The 20,415-nt window shown below is 39.8% G+C and overlaps 1 protein-coding gene across 1 annotated transcript in view; it reads left to right on the top strand.

Annotated features, from left to right (window-relative positions):
* LOC137621807 (putative autophagy-related protein 11) overlaps nt 1-3,686 on the top strand; it is a 12,107-nt gene extending 8,421 nt beyond the window's left edge. The window contains exon 3 of the mRNA XM_068352313.1: nt 1-3,686. This exon is cut by the window's left edge and continues 321 nt beyond it. Coding sequence (XP_068208414.1) covers nt 1-3,686 — 3,686 coding nt within the window.
* Nucleotides 3,687-20,415: the final 16,729 nt, after the last annotated feature.

A 20,415-nucleotide genomic window follows, 5' to 3' on the forward strand; every position in this document is an offset into this window, starting at 1 on the left:
AAGAGGAAAACCAAGAGAATGCGGAACTAAAAAAGACGATTAAGCGTCTAGAAGAGGAAAACGAAGAGAATGCGGAACTGAAGAAGACGATTAGGCGTCTAGAAGAGGAAAACCAAGAGAATGCGGAACTAAAAAAGACGATTAAGCGTCTAGAAGAGGAAAACGAAGAGAATGCGGAACTGAAGAAGACGATTAGGCGTCTAGAAGAGGAAAACCAAGAGAATGCGGAACTAAAGAAGACGATTAAGCGTCTAGAAGAGGAAAACGAAGAGAATGCGGAAATAAAGAAGACGATTAAGCGTCTAGAAGAGGAAAACAAAGAGAATGCGGAAATAAAGAAGACGATTGAGCGTCTAGAAGAGGAAAACATGGAAAGGAAAAAACGCGAGGAATTTTTACAACGAAACTTGGAGTTATCAATGAAACTGATCGAAGACATCGAAAAAGAAAACGATGATCTTCGAGATAACCTGGCAACGAATGAAGCTATCAAAAGCAAGGTGAATGACCTTGAGGGACAAATCAAGAATTTGAAAAACACTGATGAAACACTCAAGATGCAAATAGAGGACCTACAACAGAGGAACGACAAAAGTCAGCCATCGGAAGGTTTCAACAATTCGGACATGGCGGATTATATCTTCGAGTTATTTGGCTCAGAGAGTGAGCAAATGAAAGAAAAAAGCAAAAGGATGAAAAAAAGGCTCAAAAATGGTATAAAAAATTTCATTTGCTTATTCCCCTGGCTCGTTCCATTGCTTATTAATGAACCGACGGAAACTATTGAAATAAAGATAAAGCGTCTAGTAGAGGAGAGCCAAGGAAATGAAACACTCAAGATGCAAATAGAAGACCTACTACAGAGGAACGACAAAAGTCAGCCATCGGAAGGTTTCAACAATTCGGACATGGCGGATTATATCTTCGAGTTATTTAGCGCAGAGAGTGAGCAAATGAAAGAAAAAAGCAATAGGATGAAAAAAAGGCTCAAAAATGGTATAAAAAATTTCATTTGCTTATTCCCCTGGCTTGTTCCATTGCTTATTAGAGAAAATGAACCAAATGAAAATATCAAACAGAAGAGTAAGCGTCTAGTAGAGGAGAACCAGTCAAAGATGCAGAGGGAGGAGGAGCTACAAAATGAAGCACAATACCAGGAGGAAGTGGCTGCAATGCGGAGAGAACAGTCTGAACTCTTGAAAGAGATCACTAGCTTGAAGCAGACTCTTGAGAGGCTTAAAAAACAGCGTTTGCAGGAAGAGCAAGAAACGAATGAATGCTGCAAAAAATTGCAAGAGGAACTTCTGCGGGAAAGGCATCGTGCCGATTGTTTGACGGAGCTGGCAGAAGTAAGGCGTATTCAAATTGAATGTCTAGTTCGCGAGGACTGGAAGGGCATCATTCAGCAAGACTTGAGTCCTAAAACTACTTCTTGTATCGGGAATAATACGAAGCCCCAAGAACAAGAACGAGAAAGACATACCACGACAAAGAACGAAGAATGGACGAACGGACAAAATCCACAAATAAGTGGATCAGACCAAGAAGAAGAAGAAAAAGAAGAAGAAACAGCTAATACAACCGAGAGCAAAAAACAGAATCCTGAAATTTCGACAAACGAACAAAATCCACTAAGGAAGGTCTTACTCACACACGAAGGCCTGCCCATGAAGAAATTACAAGAAGATTCAATATATAAAGATGAAATTATTAATGGAATCTTTTTCTACTTGAATTATGAATATGAAGCTGCAATTGAAGTTCTAACCAAGGCCTTGCAGAAGGTTTCGAATAGCAAGGCAGAGGGCCTTGTACACTTCTACTTGGCTAAGGCAGAAGGTTTTCTTGACCCGCCTAATATCCTGAAGATTTGTGACCATTGCTGCTGGGCAATTGATAAGGGTATAAAAGGCTCTGAAGTATATAAACTCCGAGCAGAGAGCCTTCTCGAATTAAATCTCTTCCCCGAGGCTATTGAAGATTTCAAGAATGTTCGGGAGATCGTAGATTGGGATGCATGCCATGAGGATATGGAGGAAGCCGAATGGGAGAGAGACAATGAAACATTTTACGATGTTTTAGGAGTGACGCAGTCAGCAGATACGAAGGAAATTAACCGAGCCTTTGAAGAATTAGTAAGGAGATTCCACCTGGATAAATACCAAAGATGCCACCAGTTCCTAAGGGATGCGCTCAAGAGGAGGTTCGAAGTAATCAATGAAGCCAAATGTATTCTCGTCAACGAAGAAACAAGAGCAAACTATGATCGGGACCTACATAATTCGGAAAAACTATCCACCGATTTCGAAGATCATGATAGCAATTTCGACGAAGAAGAATCTTATAGAGATGATGAATTTGATAAACATGAGGACTTTTATGAAGATGCAGACGTTAATGAAGATGCAGACGTTAATGAAGATGCAGACATTTATGAAGATGCAGACGTTAATGAAGATGCAGACGTTTATGAAGATGCAGACGTTAATGAAGATGCAGACATTTATGAAGATGCAGACGTTAATGAAGATGCAGACATTTATGAAGATGCAGACGTTAATGAAGATGCAGACGTTTATGAAGATGCAGACGTTAATGAAGATGCAGACATTTATGAAGATGCAGACGTTAATGAAGATGCAGACGTTTATGAAGATGCAGACGTTAATGAAGATGCAGACATTTATGAAGATGCAGACGTTAATGAAGATGCAGACATTTATGAAGATGCAGACGTTAATGAAGATGCAGACGTTTATGAAGATGCAGACGTTAATGAAGATGCAGACATTTATGAAGATGCAGACGTTAATGAAGATGCAGACGTTTATGAAGATGCAGACGTTAATGAAGATGCAGACATTTATGAAGATGCAGACGTTAATGAAGATGCAGACATTTATGAAGATGCAGACGTTAATGAAGATGCAGACGTTTATGAAGATGCAGACGTTAATGAAGATGCAGACATTTATGAAGATGCAGACGTTAATGAAGATGCAGACGTTTATGAAGATGCAGACGTTAATGAAGATGCAGACATTTATGAAGATGCAGACGTTAATGAAGATGCAGACATTTATGAAGATGCAGACGTTAATGAAGATGCAGACGTTTATGAAGATGCAGACGTTAATGAAGATGACGACTTTCATGAAGATGACGACTTTCATGCAGATGAGGACTTAAATGATGAGGACCTTAATAAATATGAGGACTTTTATGACGATAAGGAATCTAATAAAGGCGAGGACTTTTTTGGAGATGGGGACTTCAATAAAGATGACGACTTTTTTGGAGATGGGGACTTCAATAAAGATGACGACTTTTTTGGAGATGGGGACTTCAATAAAGATGACGACTTTTTTGGAGATGGGGACTTCAATAAAGATGACGACTTTTTAGATGGGGACTTCAATAAAGATGACGACTTTTTTGGAGATGGGGACTTCAATAAAGATGACGACTTTTTTGGAGATGGGGACTTCAATAAAGATGATGACTTATTTGGAGATGGGGACTTCAATAAAGATGACGACTTTTTTGGAGATGGGGACTTCAATAAAGATGACGACTTTTTTGGAGATGGGGACTTCAATAAAGATGACGACTTTTATGAAGATGATGACTTTTATGGCGATAAGGAATTTAATAAAGATGACGACTTTCATAAGGATGACTTTTAAGGCGATAAGGAATTTAATAAGGATGACGACTTTTATGAAGATGATGACTTATGGCGATAAGGAATTACACAAAGATGAGGACTTCTATGGAAATGATATCCATGACAATTAAGGCACATTGTAAATTGGTGATTATTTCAAATATAACTAAAACCTAACTCTTTTCCGGCCTTCCAGATACGAAGGGGATATTCTACGAGATGGGCTCTGCCGAGAGAAGTAGACATATCTCTTCTTGCATGCAATATCACCTCGAGATAACTCAATTATACTGGGGGAGTAGAACCGCACTGAGTATTCTAAAAAAAAAAAAAAAAAAAAAAAAAAAAAAAAAAATTGAGATTAAATGAAAATTTTATTTCTAAGTTATATTTCAAAAGTTACATACCAGTGAGAGAAACATAGTCAATTCAAAGTGATTTCCAGCCTTCCATAACTTAACGGAATGATCTGCAAGATGGACTCGGCAAGGAGAAGAAATCATACTTGTTCTAGTATGCAGCGTTCCTTGACAAAGATTCACCTGTACTGTTTCTTTGGCAGGTGAACAAATGCAGAAAAAACAAAAACTCCTTCTTGTATGCTGTGTCCCTTGGAGAAGATCCCTTTGTACTCGTATAGGAGAACATAAGTACATGGACTAGGGTATGGAATCCATCTAGAGCAAGAGCAATGGAAAAAGACCAGTTAAAGCAAAGTGGATTCCAGCCTTCCAGATCAAAAGGATTAATCTACAAAAAGGACTTAGAAAAGGGAAGAAGTCATACTTGTTCTAGTATGCAGTGCTCCTTGACAAAGATTCACTTGTACTGTTTCTTTATCAAGTGAACGAATGCAGAAAAAACAAGTCTGACTCCTTCTTGTATGCTGTGTCCCTTAGAGAAGATCCCTTTGTACTCGAATAGGGGAACATAAGTACATGGACTAGGGTATGGTATCCATCTAGAGCAAGAGCAATGGAAAAAGACCAGTCAAAGCAAAGTGGATTCCAGCCTTCCAGATCAAAAGGATTAATCTACAAGAAGGACTTAGAAATGGGAAGAAGTCATACTTGTTCTAGTAAGCAGTGTTCCTTGACAAAGATTCACTTGTACTGTTTCTTTATCAAGTGAACGAATGCAGAAAAAAGCAAGTCTGACTCCTTCTTGTATGCTGTGTCCCTTGGAGAAGATCCCTTTGTACTCGAATAGGGGAACATAAGTACATGGACTAGGGTATGGTATCCATTTAGAGCAAGAGCAATGAAAAAAGACCAGCCAAAGCAAAGTGGATTCCAGCCTTCCAGATCAAAGGGATTAATCTACAGGACTTAGAAAAGGGAAGAAGTTATACTTGTTCTAGTATGCAGTGTTCCTTGACAAAGATTCACCTGTACTGTTTCTTTATCAAGTGAACAAATGCAGAAAAAACAAGTCTGATTCCTTCTTGTATGCTGTGTCCCTTGGAGAAGATCCCTTTGTACTCGAATAGGGGAACATAAGTACATGGACTAGGGTATGGTATCCATCTAGAGCAAGAGCAATGGAAAAAGACCAGTCAAAGCAAAGTGGATTCCAGCCTTCCAGATCAAAGGGATTAGTCTACAGGACTTAGAAAAGGGAAGAAGTTATACTTGTTCTAGTATGCAGTGTTCCTTGACAAAGATTCACCTGTACTGTTTCTTTATCAAGTGAACAAATGCAGAAAAAACAAGTCTGATTCCTTCTTGTATGCTGTGTCCCTTGGAGAAGATCCCTTTGTACTCGAATAGGGGAACATAAGTACATGGACTAGGGTATGGTATCCATCTAGAGCAAGAGCAATGGAAAAAGACCAGCCAAAGCAAAGTGGATTCCAGCCTTCCAGATCAAAGGGATTAATCTACAGGACTTAGAAAAGGGAAGAAGTCATACTTGTTCTAGTATGCAGTGTTCCTTGACAAAGATTCACTTGTACTGTTTCTTTATCAAGTGAACGAATGCAGAAAAAACAAGTCTGACTCCTTCTTGTATGCTGTGTCCCTTGGAGAAGATCCCTTTGTACTCGAATAGGGGAACATAAGTACATGGACTAGGGTATGGTATCCATCTAGAGCAAGAGCAATGGAAAAAGACCAGTCAAAGCAAAGTGGATTCCAGCCTTCCAGATCAAAGGGATTAATCTACAAGGACTTAGAAAAGGGAAGAAGTCATACTTGTTCTAGTATGCAGTGTTCCTTGACAAAGATTCACTTGTACTGTTTCTTTATCAAGTGAACGAATGCAGAAAAAACAAGTCTGACTCCTTCTTGTATGCTGTGTCCCTTGGAGAAGATCCCTTTGTACTCGAATAGGGGAACATAAGTACATGGACTAGGGTATGGTATCCATCTAGAGCAAGAGCAATGGAAAAAGACCAGTCAAAGCAAAGTGGATTCCAGCCTTCCAGATCAAAGGGATTAATCTACAAGAAGGACTTAGAAATGGGAAGAAGTCATACTTGTTCTAGTATGCAGTGTTCCTTGACAAAGATTCACCTGTACTGTTTCTTTATCAAGTGAACAAATGCAGAAAAAACAAGTCTGATTCCTTCTTGTATGCTGTGTCCCTTGGAGAAGATCCCTTTGTACTCGAATAGGGGAACATAAGTACATGGACTAGGGTATGGTATCATCTAGAGCAAGAGCAATGGAAAAAGACCAGTCAAAGCAAAGTGGATTCCAGCCTTCCAGATCAAAGGATTAATCTACAAGGACTTAGAAAAGGGAAGAAGTCATACTTGTTCTAGTATGCAGTGTTCCTTGACAAAGATTCACTTGTACTGTTTCTTTATCAAGTGAACGAATGCAGAAAAAACAAGTCTGACTCCTTCTTGTATGCTGTGTCCCTTGGAGAAGATCCCTTTGTACTCGAATAGGGGAACATAAGTACATGGACTAGGGTATGGTATCCATCTAGAGCAAGAGCAATGGAAAAAGACCAGTCAAAGCAAAGTGGATTCCAGCCTTCCAGATCAAAAGGATTAATCTACAAGAAGGACTTAGAAAGGGAAGAAGTCATACTTGTTCTAGTATGCAGTGTTCCTTGACAAAGATTCACTTGTACTGTTTCTTTATCAAGTGAACAAATGCAGAAAAAACAAGTCTGACTCCTTCTTGTATGCTGTGTCCCTTGGAGAAGATCCCTTTGTACTTGAATAGGGGAACATAAGTACATGGACTAGGGTATGGTATCCATCTAGAGCAAGAGCAATGGAAAAAGACCAGTCAAAGCAAAGTGGATTCCAGCCTTCCAGATCAAAGGGATTAATCTACAAAAGGACTTAGAAAAGGGAAGAAGTCATACTTGTTCTAGTATGCAGTGTTCCTTGACAAAGATTCACTTGTACTGTTTCTTTATCAAGTGAACGAATGCAGAAAAAACAAGTCTGACTCCTTCTTGTATGCTGTGTCCCTTGGAGAAGATCCCTTTGTACTCGAATAGGGGAACATAAGTACATGGACTAGGGTATGGTATCCATCTAGAGCAAGAGCAATGGAAAAAGACCAGTCAAAGCAAAGTGGATTCCAGCCTTCCAGATCAAAAGGATTAATCTACAGGACTTAGAAAAGGGAAGAAGTCATACTTGTTCTAGTATGCAGTGTTCCTTGACAAAGATTCACTTGTACTGTTTCTTTATCAAGTGAACGAATGCAGAAAAAACAAGTCTGATTCCTTCTTGTATGCTGTGTCCCTTGGAGAAGATCCCTTTGTACTCGAATAGGGGAACATAAGTACATGGACTAGGGTATGGTATCCATCTAGAGCAAGAGCAATGGAAAAAGACCAGTCAAAGCAAAGTGGATTCCAGCCTTCCAGATCAAAGGGATTAATCTACAAAGGACTTAGAAAAGGGAAGAAGTCATACTTGTTCTAGTATGCAGTGTTCCTTGACAAAGATTCACTTGTACTGTTTCTTTATCAAGTGAACGAATGCAGAAAAAACAAGTCTGACTCCTTCTTGTATGCTGTGTCCCTTGGAGAAGATCCCTTTGTACTCGAATAGGGGAACATAAGTACATGGACTAGGGTATGGTATCCATCTAGAGCAAGAGCAATGGAAAAAGACCAGTCAAAGCAAAGTGGATTCCAGCCTTCCAGATCAAAGGGATTAATCTACAAGAAGGACTTAGAAAGGGAAGAAGTCATACTTGTTCTAGTATGCAGTGTTCCTTGACAAAGATTCACTTGTACTGTTTCTTTATCAAGTGAACGAATGCAGAAAAAACAAGTCTGACTCCTTCTTGTATGCTGTGTCGCTTGGAGAAGATCCCTTTGTACTCGAATAGGGGAACATAAGTACATGGACTAGGGTATGGTATCCATCTAGAGCAAGAGCAATGGAAAAAGACCAGTCAAAGCAAAGTGGATTCCAGCCTTCCAGATCAAAGGGATTAATCTACAAGAAGGACTTAGAAAAGGGAAGAAGTCATACTTGTTCTAGTATGCAGTGTTCCTTGACAAAGATTCACTTGTACTGTTTCTTTATCAAGTGAACGAATGCAGAAAAAACAAGTCTGACTCCTTTTTGTATGCTGTGTCCCTTGGAGAAGATCCCTTTGTACTCGAATAGGAAACATAAGTACATGGACTAGGGTGTGGTATCCATCTAGAGCAAGAGCAATGGAAAAAGACCAGCCAAAGCAAAGTGGATTCCAGCCTTCCAGATCAAAGGGATTGATCTACAAAAACGACTTAGAAAAGGGAAGAAGTCATACTTGTTCTAGTATGCAGTGTTCCTTGACAAAGATTCACTTGTACCGTTTCTTTATCAAGTGAACGAATGCAAAAAAAAAAGCAAATCTGACTCCTTCTTGTATGCTGTGTGCCTTGGAGAAGATCCCTTTGTACTCGAATAGGGGAACATGGGTACATGGACTAGGGTATGGTATCCATCTAGAGCAAGAGCAATGGAAAAAGACCAGTCAAAGTAAAGTGGATTCCAGCCTTCAAGATCAAAGGGATTAATCTACAGGACTAAAGAAAGGGAAGAAGTCATACTTGTTCTAGTATGCAGTGTTCCTTGACAAAGATTCACTTGTACTGTTTCTTTATCAAGTGAACGAATGCAGAAAAAACAAGTCTGACTCCTTCTTGTATGCTGTGTCCCTTGGAGAAAATCCCTTTCTACTTGAATAGGGGAACATAAGTACATGGACTAGGGTATGGTATCCATCTAGAGCAAGAGCAATGGAAAAAGACCAGTCAAAGCAAAGTGGATTCCAGCCTTCCAGATCAAAGGGATTAATCTACAAGAAGGACTTAGAAAAGGGAAGAAGTCATACTTGTTCTAGTATGCAGTGTTCCTTGACAAAGATTCACTTGTACTGTTTCTTTATCAAGTGAACGAATGCAGAAAAAGCAAGTCTGACTCCTTCTTGTATGCTGTGTCCCTTGGAGAAGATCCCTTTGTACTTGAATAGGGGAACATAAGTACATGGACTAGGGTATGGTATCCATCTAGAGCAAGAGCAATGGAAAAAGACCAGTCAAAGCAAATTGGATTCCAGCCTTCCAGATCAAAGGGATTAATCTACAAGAAGCACTTATAAAAAGGGAAGAAGTCATACTTGTTCTAGTATGCAGTGTTCCTTGACAAAGATTCACTTGTACTGTTTCTTTATCAAGTGAACGAATGCAGAAAAAACAAGTCTGACTCCTTCTTGTATGCTGTGTCCCTTGGAGAAGATCCCTTTGTACTCGAATAGGGGAACATAAGTACATGGACTAGGGTATGGTATCCATCTAGAGCAAGAGCAATGGAAAAAGACCAGTCAAAGCAAAGTGGATTCCAGCCTTCCAGATCAAAGGGATTAATCTACAAGAAGGACTTAGAAAAGGGAAGAAGTCATACTTGTTCTAGTATGCAGTGTTCCTTGACAAAGATTCACTTGTACTGTTTCTTTATCAAGTGAACGAATGCAGAAAAAACAAGTCTGACTCCTTCTTGTATGCTGTGTCCCTTGGAGAAGATCCCTTTGTACTTGAATAGGGGAACATAAGTACATGGACTAGGGTATGGTATCCATCTAGAGCAAGAGCAATGGAAAAAGACCAGTCAAAGCAAAGTGGATTCCAGCCTTCCAGATCAAAGGGATTAATCTACAAGAAGGACTTAGAAAAGGGAAGAAGTCATACTTGTTCTAGTATGCAGTGTTCCTTGACAAAGATTCACTTGTACTGTTTCTTTATCAAGTGAACGAATGCAGAAAAAACAAGTCTGACTCCTTCTTGTATGCTGTGTCCCTTGGAGAAGATCCCTTTGTACTTGAATAGGGGAACATAAGTACATGGACTAGGGTATGGTATCCATCTAGAGCAAGAGCAATGGAAAAAGACCAGTCAAAGCAAAGTGGATTCCAGCCTTCCAGATTAAAGGGATTAATCTACAAGAAGGACTTAGAAAAGGGAAGAAGTCATACTTGTTCTAGTATGCAGTGTTCCTTGACAAAGATTCACTTGTACTGTTTCTTTATCAAGTGAACGAATGCAGAAAAACAAGTCTGACTCCTTCTTGTATGCTGTGTCCCTTGGAGAAGATCCCTTTGTACTTGAATAGGGAACATAAGTACATGGACTAGGGTATGGTATCCATCTAGAGCAAGAGCAATGGAAAAAGACCAGTCAAAGCAAAGTGGATTCCAGCCTTCCAGATAAAGGGATTAATCTACAAGAAGGACTTAGAAAAGGGAAGAAGTCATACTTGTTCTAGTATGCAGTGTTCCTTGACAAAGATTCACTTGTACTGTTTCTTTATCAAGTGAACGAATGCAGAAAAAACAAGTCTGACTCCTTCTTGTATGCTGTGTCCCTTGGAGAAGATCCCTTTGTACTCGAATAGGGGAACATAAGTACATGGACTAGGGTATGGTATCCATCTAGAGCAAGAGCAATGGAAAAAGACCAGTCAAAGCAAAGTGGATTCCAGCCTTCCAGATCAAAGGGATTAATCTACAAGAAGGACTTAGAAAAGGGAAGAAGTCATACTTGTTCTAGTATGCAGTGTTCCTTGACAAAGATTCACTTGTACTGTTTCTTTATCAAGTGAACGAATGCAGAAAAAACAAGTCTGACTCCTTCTTGTATGCTGTGTCCCTTGGAGAAGATCCCTTTGTACTCGAATAGGGGAACATAAGTACATGGACTAGGGTATGGTATCCATCTAGAGCAAGAGCAATGGAAAAAGACCAGTCAAAGCAAAGTGGATTCCAGCCTTCCAGATCAAAGGGATTAATCTACAAGAAGGACTTAGAAAAGGGAAGAAGTCATACTTGTTCTAGTATGCAGTGTTCCTTGACAAAGATTCACTTGTACTGTTTCTTTATCAAGTGAACGAATGCAGAAAAACAAGTCTGACTCCTTCTTGTATGCTGTGTCCCTTGGAGAAGATCCCTTTGTACTTGAATAGGGGAACATAAGTACATGGACTAGGGTATGGTATCCATCTAGAGCAAGAGCAATGGAAAAAGACCAGTCAAAGCAAAGTGGATTCCAGCCTTCCAGATCAAAGGGATTAATCTACAAGAAGGACTTAGAAAGGGAAGAAGTCATACTTGTTCTAGTATGCAGTGTTCCTTGACAAAGATTCACTTGTACTGTTTCTTTATCAAGTGAACGAATGCAGAAAAAACAAGTCTGACTCCTTCTTGTATGCTGTGTCCCTTGGAGAAGATCCCTTTGTACTCGAATAGGGGAACATAAGTACATGGACTAGGGTATGGTATCCATCTAGAGCAAGAGCAATGGAAAAAGACCAGTCAAAGCAAAGTGGATTCCAGCCTTCCAGATCAAAGGGATTAATCTACAAGAAGGACTTAGAAAAGGGAAGAAGTCATACTTGTTCTAGTATGCAGTGTTCCTTGACAAAGATTCACTTGTACTGTTTCTTTATCAAGTGAACGAATGCAGAAAAAACAAGTCTGACTCCTTCTTGTATGCTGTGTCCCTTGGAGAAGATCCCTTTGTACTCGAATAGGGGAACATAAGTACATGGACTAGGGTATGGTATCCATCTAGAGCAAGAGCAATGGAAAAAGACCAGTCAAAGCAAAGTGGATTCCAGCCTTCCAGATCAAAGGGATTAATCTACAAGAAGGACTTAGAAAAGGGAAGAAGTCATACTTGTTCTAGTATGCAGTGTTCCTTGACAAAGATTCACTTGTACTGTTTCTTTATCAAGTGAACGAATGCAGAAAAAACAAGTCTGACTCCTTCTTGTATGCTGTGTCCCTTGGAGAAGATCCCTTTGTACTCGAATAGGGGAACATAAGTACATGGACTAGGGTATGGTATCCATCTAGAGCAAGAGCAATGGAAAAAGACCAGTCAAAGCAAAGTGGATTCCAGCCTTCCAGATCAAAAGGATTAATCTACAGAAGGACTTAGAAAAGGGAAGAAGTCATACTTGTTCTAGTATGCAGTGTTCCTTGACAAAGATTCACTTGTACTGTTTCTTTATCAAGTGAACGAATGCAGAAAAAACAAGTCTGACTCCTTCTTGTATGCTGTGTCCCTTGGAGAAGATCCCTTTGTACTTGAATAGGGGAACATAAGTACATGGACTAGGGTATGGTATCCATCTAGAGCAAGAGCAATGGAAAAAGACCAGTCAAAGCAAAGTGGATTCCAGCCTTCCAGATCAAAGGGATTAATCTACAAGAAGGACTTAGAAAAGGGAAGAAGTCATACTTGTTCTAGTATGCAGTGTTCCTTGACAAAGATTCACTTGTACTGTTTCTTTATCAAGTGAACGAATGCAGAAAAACAAGTCTGACTCCTTCTTGTATGCTGTGTCCCTTGGAAAGATCCCTTTGTACTGAATAGGGGAACATAAGTACATGGACTAGGGTATGGTATCCATCTAGAGCAAGAGCAATGGAAAAAGACCAGTCAAAGCAAAGTGGATTCCAGCCTTCCAGATCAAAGGGATTAATCTACAAGAAGGACTTAGAAAGGGAAGAAGTCATACTTGTTCTAGTATGCAGTGTTCCTTGACAAAGATTCACTTGTACTGTTTCTTTATCAAGTGAACGAATGCAGAAAAAACAAGTCTGACTCCTTCTTGTATGCTGTGTCCCTTGGAGAAGATCCCTTTGTACTCGAATAGGGGAACATAAGTACATGGACTAGGGTATGGTATCCATCTAGAGCAAGAGCAATGGAAAAAGACCAGTCAAAGCAAAGTGGATTCCAGCCTTCCAGATCAAAGGGATTAATCTACAAGAAGGACTTAGAAAAGGGAAGAAGTCATACTTGTTCTAGTATGCAGTGTTCCTTGACAAAGATTCACTTGTACTGTTTCTTTATCAAGTGAACGAATGCAGAAAAACAAGTCTGACTCCTTCTTGTATGCTGTGTCCCTTGGAGAAGATCCCTTTGTACTTGAATAGGGAGAACATAAGTACATGGACTAGGGTATGGTATCCATCTAGAGCAAGAGCAATGGAAAAAGACCAGTCAAAGCAAAGTGGATTCCAGCCTTCCAGATCAAAGGGATTAATCTACAAGAAGGACTTAGAAATGGGAAGAAGTCATACTTGTTCTAGTATGCAGTGTTCCTTGACAAAGATTCACTTGTACTGTTTCTTTATCAAGTGAACGAATGCAGAAAAAACAAGTCTGACTCCTTCTTGTATGCTGTGTCCCTTGGAGAAGATCCCTTTGTACTCGAATAGGGGAACATAAGTACATGGACTAGGGTATGGTATCCATCTAGAGCAAGAGCAATGGAAAAAGACCAGTCAAAGCAAAGTGGATTCCAGCCTTCCAGATCAAAGGGATTAATCTACAAGAAGGACTTAGAAAAGGGAAGAAGTCATACTTGTTCTAGTATGCAGTGTTCCTTGACAAAGATTCACTTGTACTGTTTCTTTATCAAGTGAACGAATGCAGAAAAAACAAGTCTGACTCCTTCTTGTATGCTGTGTCCCTTGGAGAAGATCCCTTTGTACTCGAATAGGGGAACATAAGTACATGGACTAGGGTATGGTATCCATCTAGAGCAAGAGCAATGGAAAAAGACCAGTCAAAGCAAAGTGGATTCCAGCCTTCCAGATCAAAGGGATTAATCTACAAGAAGGACTTAGAAAAGGGAAGAAGTCATACTTGTTCTAGTATGCAGTGTTCCTTGACAAAGATTCACTTGTACTGTTTCTTTATCAAGTGAACGAATGCAGAAAAAGCAAGTCTGACTCCTTCTTGTATGCTGTGTCCTTGGAGAAGATCCCTTTGTACTCGAATAGGGGAACATAAGTACATGGACTAGGGTGTGGTATCCATCTAGAGCAAGAGCAATCGGAAAAGACCAGTCAAAGCAAAGTGGATTCCAGCCTTCCAGATCAAAGGGATTAATCTACAAGAAGGATTTAGAAATGGGAAGAAGTCATACTTGTTCTAGTATGCAGTGTTCCTTGACAAAGATTCACTTGTACTGTTTCTTTATCAAGTGAACGAATGCAAAAAAAGCAAATCTGACTCCTTCTTGTATGCTGTGTCCCTTGGAGAAGATCCCTTTGTACTCGAATAGGGGAACATGAGTACATGGACTAGGGTATGGTATCCATCTAGAGCAAGAACAATGAAAAAAGACCAGTCAAAGCAAAGTGGATTCCAGCCTTCCAGATCAAAGGGATTAATCTACAAGAAGGATTTAGAAATGGGAAGAAGTCATACTTGTTCTAGTATGCAGTGTTCCTTGACAAAGATTCACTTGTACTGTTTCTTTATCAAGTGAACGAATGCAGAAAAAGCAAGTCTGACTCCTTCTTGTATGCTGTGTCCCTTGGAGAAGATCCCTTTGTACTTGAATAGGGGAACATAAGTACATGGACTAGGGTATGGTATCCATCTAGAGCAAGAGCAATGGAAAAAGACCAGTCAAAGCAAAGTGGATTCCAGCCTTCCAGATCAAAGGGATTAATCTACAAGAAGGACTTAGAAATGGGAAGAAGTCATACTTGTTCTAGTATGCAGTGTTCCTTGACAAAGATTCACTTGTACTGTTTCTTTATCAAGTGAACGAATGCAGAAAAAACAAGTCTGACTCCTTCTTGTATGCTGTGTCCCTTGGAGAAGATCCCTTTGTACTCGAATAGGGGAACATAAGTACATGGACTAGGGTATGGTATCCATCTAGAGCAAGAGCAATGGAAAAAGACCAGTCAAAGCAAAGTGGATTCCAGCCTTCCAGATCAAAGGGATTAATCTACAAGAAGGACTTAGAAAAGGGAAGAAGTCATACTTGTTCTAGTATGCAGTGTTCCTTGACAAAGATTCACTTGTACTGTTTCTTTATCAAGTGAACGAATGCAGAAAAACAAGTCTGACTCCTTCTTGTATGCTGTGTCCCTTGGAGAAGATCCCTTTGTACTTGAATAGGGGAACATAAGTACATGGACTAGGGTATGGTATCCATCTAGAGCAAGAGCAATGGAAAAAGACCAGTCAAAGCAAAGTGGATTCCAGCCTTCCAGATCAAAGGGATTAATCTACAAGAAGGACTTAGAAAAGGGAAGAAGTCATACTTGTTCTAGTATGCAGTGTTCCTTGACAAAGATTCACTTGTACTGTTTCTTTATCAAGTGAACGAATGCAGAAAAAACAAGTCTGACTCCTTCTTGTATGCTGTGTCCCTTGGAGAAGATCCCTTTGTACTCGAATAGGGGAACATAAGTACATGGACTAGGGTATGGTATCCATCTAGAGCAAGAGCAATGGAAAAAGACCAGTCAAAGCAAAGTGGATTCCAGCCTTCCAGATCAAAGGGATTAATCTACAAGAACTTAGAAAAGGGAAGAAGTCATACTTGTTCTAGTATGCAGTGTTCCTTGACAAAGATTCACTTGTACTGTTTCTTTATCAAGTGAACGAATGCAGAAAAAACAAGTCTGACTCCTTCTTGTATGCTGTGTCCCTTGGAGAAGATCCCTTTGTACTCGAATAGGGGAACATAAGTACATGGACTAGGGTATGGTATCCATCTAGAGCAAGAGCAATGGAAAAAGACCAGTCAAAGCAAAGTGGATTCCAGCCTTCCAGATCAAAAGGATTAATCTACAAGAAGGACTTAGAAAAGGGAAGAAGTCATACTTGTTCTAGTATGCAGTGTTCCTTGACAAAGATTCACTTGTACTGTTTCTTTATCAAGTGAACGAATGCAGAAAAAAGCAAGTCTGACTCCTTCTTGTATGCTGTGTCCCTTGGAGAAGATCCCTTTGTACTGAATAGGGGAACATAAGTACATGGACTAGGGTGTGGTATCCATCTAGAGCAAGAGCAATCGGAAAAGACCAGTCAAAGCAAAGTGGATTCCAGCCTTCCAGATCAAAGGGATTAATCTACAAGAAGGATTTAGAAATGGGAAGAAGTCATACTTGTTCTAGTATGCAGTGTTCCTTGACAAAGATTCACTTGTACTGTTTCTTTATCAAGTGAACGAATGCAAAAAAAGCAAGTCTGACTCCTTCTTGTATGCTGTGTCCCTTGGAGAAGATCCCTTTGTACTCGAATAGGGGAACATAAGTACATGGACTAGGGTATGGTATCCATCTAGAGCAAGAGCAATGGAAAAAGACCAGTCAAAGCAAAGTGGATTCCAGCCTTCCAGATCAAAGGGATTAATCTACAAGAAGGATTTAGAAATGGGAAGAAGTCATACTTGTTCTAGTATGCAGTGTTCCTTGACAAAGATTCACTTGTACTGTTTCTTTATCAAGTGAACGAATGCAAAAAAAGCAAATCTGACTCCTTCTTGTATGCTGTGTCCCTTGGAGAAGATCCCTTTGTACTTGAATAGGGGAACATAAGTACATGGACTAGGGTATGGTATCCATCTAGAGCAAGAGCAATGGAAAAAGACCAGTCAAAGCAAAGTGGATTCCAGCCTTCCAGATCAAAGGGATTAATCTAAAGAAGGATTTAGAAATGGGAAGAAGTCATACTTGTTCTAGTATGCAGTGTTCCTTGACAAAGATTCACTTGTACTGTTTCTTTATCAAGTGAACGAATGCAGAAAAACAAGTCTGACTCCTTCTTGTATGCTGTGTCCCTTGGAGAAGATCCCTTTGTACTTGAATAGGGGAACATAAGTACATGGACTAGGGTATGGTATCCATCTAGAGCAAGAGCAATGGAAAAAGACCAGTCAAAGCAAAGTGGATTCCAGCCTTCCAGATCAAAGGGATTAATCTACAAGAAGGACTTAGAAAAGGGAAGAAGTCATACTTGTTCTAGTATGCAGTGTTCCTTGACAAAGATTCACTTGTACTGTTTCTTTATCAAGTGAACGAATGCAGAAAAAACAAGTCTGACTCCTTCTTGTATGCTGTGTCCCTTGGAGAAGATCCCTTTGTACTCGAATAGGGGAACATAAGTACATGGACTAGGGTATGGTATCCATCTAGAGCAAGAGCAATGGAAAAAGACCAGTCAAAGCAAAGTGGATTCCAGCCTTCCAGATCAAAGGGATTAATCTACAAGAAGGACTTAGAAAAGGGAAGAAGTCATACTTGTTCTAGTATGCAGTGTTCCTTGACAAAGATTCACTTGTACTGTTTCTTTATCAAGTGAACGAATGCAGAAAAATCAAGTCTGACTCCTTCTTGTATGCTGTGTCCCTTGGAGAAGATCCCTTTGTACTCGAATAGGAGAACATAAGTACATGGACTAGGGTATGGTATCCATCTAGAGCAAGAGCAATGGAAAAAGACCAGTCAAAGCAAAGTGGATTCCAGCCTTCCAGATCAAAGGGATTAATCTACAAAAGGACTTATAAAAGGGAAGAAGTCATACTTGTTCTAGTATGCAGTGTTCCTTGACAAAGATTCACTTGTACTGTTTCTTTATCAAGTGAACGAATGCAGAAAAAACAAGTCTGACTCCTTCTTGTATGCTGTGTCCCTTGGAGAAGATCCCTTTGTACTCGAATAGGGGAAACATAAGTACATGGACTAGGGTATGGTATCCATCTAGAGCAAGAGCAATGGAAAAAGACCAGTCAAAGCAAAGTGGATTCCAGCCTTCCAGATCAAAAGGATTAATCTACAGAACTTAGAAAAGGGAAGAAGTCATACTTGTTCTAGTATGCAGTGTTCCTTGACAAAGATTCACTTGTACTGTTTCTTTATCAAGTGAACGAATGCAGAAAAAACAAGTCTGACTCCTTCTTGTATGCTGTGTCCCTTGGAGAAGATCCCTTTGTACTCGAATAGGGGAACATAAGTACATGGACTAGGGTATGGTATCCATCTAGAGCAAGAGCAATGGAAAAAGACCAGTCAAAGCAAAGTGGATTCCAGCCTTCCAGATCAAAGGGATTAATCTACAAGAAAGGACTTAGAAAAGGAAGAAGTCATACTTGTTCTAGTATGCAGTGTTCCTTGACAAAGATTCACTTGTACTGTTTCTTTATCAAGTGAACGAATGCAGAAAAAACAAGTCTGACTCCTTCTTGTATGCTGTGTCCCTTGGAGAAGATCCCTTTGTACTCGAATAGGGGAACATAAGTACATGGACTAGGGTATGGTATCCATCTAGAGCAAGAGCAATGGAAAAAGACCAGTCAAAGCAAAGTGGATTCCAGCCTTCCAGATCAAAGGGATTAATCTACAAGAAGGATTTAGAAATGGGAAGAAGTCATACTTGTTCTAGTATGCAGTGTTCCTTGACAAAGATTCACTTGTACTGTTTCTTTATCAAGTGAACGAATGCAAAAAAAGCAAATCTGACTCCTTCTTGTATGCTGTGTCCCTTGGAGAAGATCCCTTTGTACTTGAATAGGGGAACATAAGTACATGGACTAGGGTATGGTATCCATCTAGAGCAAGAGCAATGGAAAAAGACCAGTCAAAGCAAAGTGGATTCCAGCCTTCCAGATCAAAGGGATTAATCTACAAGAAGGATTTAGAAATGGGAAGAAGTCATACTTGTTCTAGTATGCAGTGTTCCTTGACAAAGATTCACTTGTACTGTTTCTTTATCAAGTGAACGAATGCAGAAAAATCAAGTCTGACTCCTTCTTGTATGCTGTGTCCCTTGGAGAAGATCCCTTTGTACTTGAATAGGGGAACATAAGTACATGGACTAGGGTATGGTATCCATCTAGAGCAAGAGCAATGGAAAAAGACCAGTCAAAGCAAAGTGGATTCCAGCCTTCCAGATCAAAGGGATTAATCTACAAGAAGCACTTATAAAAAGGGAAGAAGTCATACTTGTTCTAGTATGCAGTGTTCCTTGACAAAGATTCACTTGTACTGTTTCTTTATCAAGTGAACGAATGCAGAAAAAACAAGTCTGACTCCTTCTTGTATGCTGTGTCCCTTGGAGAAGATCCCTTTGTACTTGAATAGGGGAACATAAGTACATGGACTAGGGTATGGTATCCATCTAGAGCAAGAGCAATGGAAAAAGACCAGTCAAAGCAAAGTGGATTCCAGCCTTCCAGATCAAAGGGATTAATCTACAAGAAGGACTTAGAAAAGGGAAGAAGTCATACTTGTTCTAGTATGCAGTGTTCCTTGACAAAGATTCACTTGTACTGTTTCTTTATCAAGTGAACGAATGCAGAAAAATCAAGTCTGACTCCTTCTTGTATGCTGTGTCCCTTGGAGAAGATCCCTTTGTACTTGAATAGGAGAACATAAGTACATGGACTAGGGTATGGTATCCATCTAGAGCAAGAGCAATGGAAAAAGACCAGTCAAAGCAAAGTGGATTCCAGCCTTCCAGATCAAAGGGATTAATCTACAAGAAGGACTTAGAAAAGGGAAGAAGTCATACTTGTTCTAGTATGCAGTGTTCCTTGACAAAGATTCACTTGTACTGTTTCTTTATCAAGTGAACGAATGCAGAAAAAACAAGTCTGACTCCTTCTTGTATGCTGTGTCCCTTGGAGAAGATCCCTTTGTACTCGAATAGGGGAACATAAGTACATGGACTAGGGTATGGTATCCATCTAGAGCAAGAGCAATGGAAAAAGACCAGTCAAAGCAAAGTGGATTCCAGCCTTCCAGATCAAAAGGATTAATCTACAAGAAGGACTTAGAAAGGGAAGAAGTCATACTTGTTCTAGTATGCAGTGTTCCTTGACAAAGATTCACTTGTACTGTTTCTTTATCAAGTGAACGAATGCAGAAAAAACAAGTCTGACTCCTTCTTGTATGCTGTGTCCCTTGGAGAAGATCCCTTTGTACTCGAATAGGGGAACATAAGTACATGGACTAGGGTATGGTATCCATCTAGAGCAAGAGCAATGGAAAAAGACCAGTCAAAGCAAAGTGGATTCCAGCCTTCCAGATCAAAGGGATTAATCTACAAAAGGACTTAGAAAAGGGAAGAAGTCATACTTGTTCTAGTATGCAGTGTTCCTTGACAAAGATTCACTTGTACTGTTTCTTTATCAAGTGAACGAATGCAGAAAAAACAAGTCTGACTCCTTCTTGTATGCTGTGTCCCTTGGAGAAGATCCCTTTGTACTCGAATAGGGGAACATAAGTACATGGACTAGGGTATGGTATCCATCTAGAGCAAGAGCAATGGAAAAAGACCAGTCAAAGCAAAGTGGATTCCAGCCTTCCAGATCAAAGGATTAATCTACAAGAAGGACTTAGAAAAGGGAAGAAGTCATACTTGTTCTAGTATGCAGTGTTCCTTGACAAAGATTCACTTGTACTGTTTCTTTATCAAGTGAACGAATGCAGAAAAAACAAGTCTGACTCCTTCTTGTATGCTGTGTCCCT

This window comes from Palaemon carinicauda, chromosome 28, assembly GCF_036898095.1.
Source record: "Palaemon carinicauda isolate YSFRI2023 chromosome 28, ASM3689809v2, whole genome shotgun sequence".
NCBI classification, from domain to species: Eukaryota; Metazoa; Arthropoda; class Malacostraca; order Decapoda; family Palaemonidae; genus Palaemon; species Palaemon carinicauda.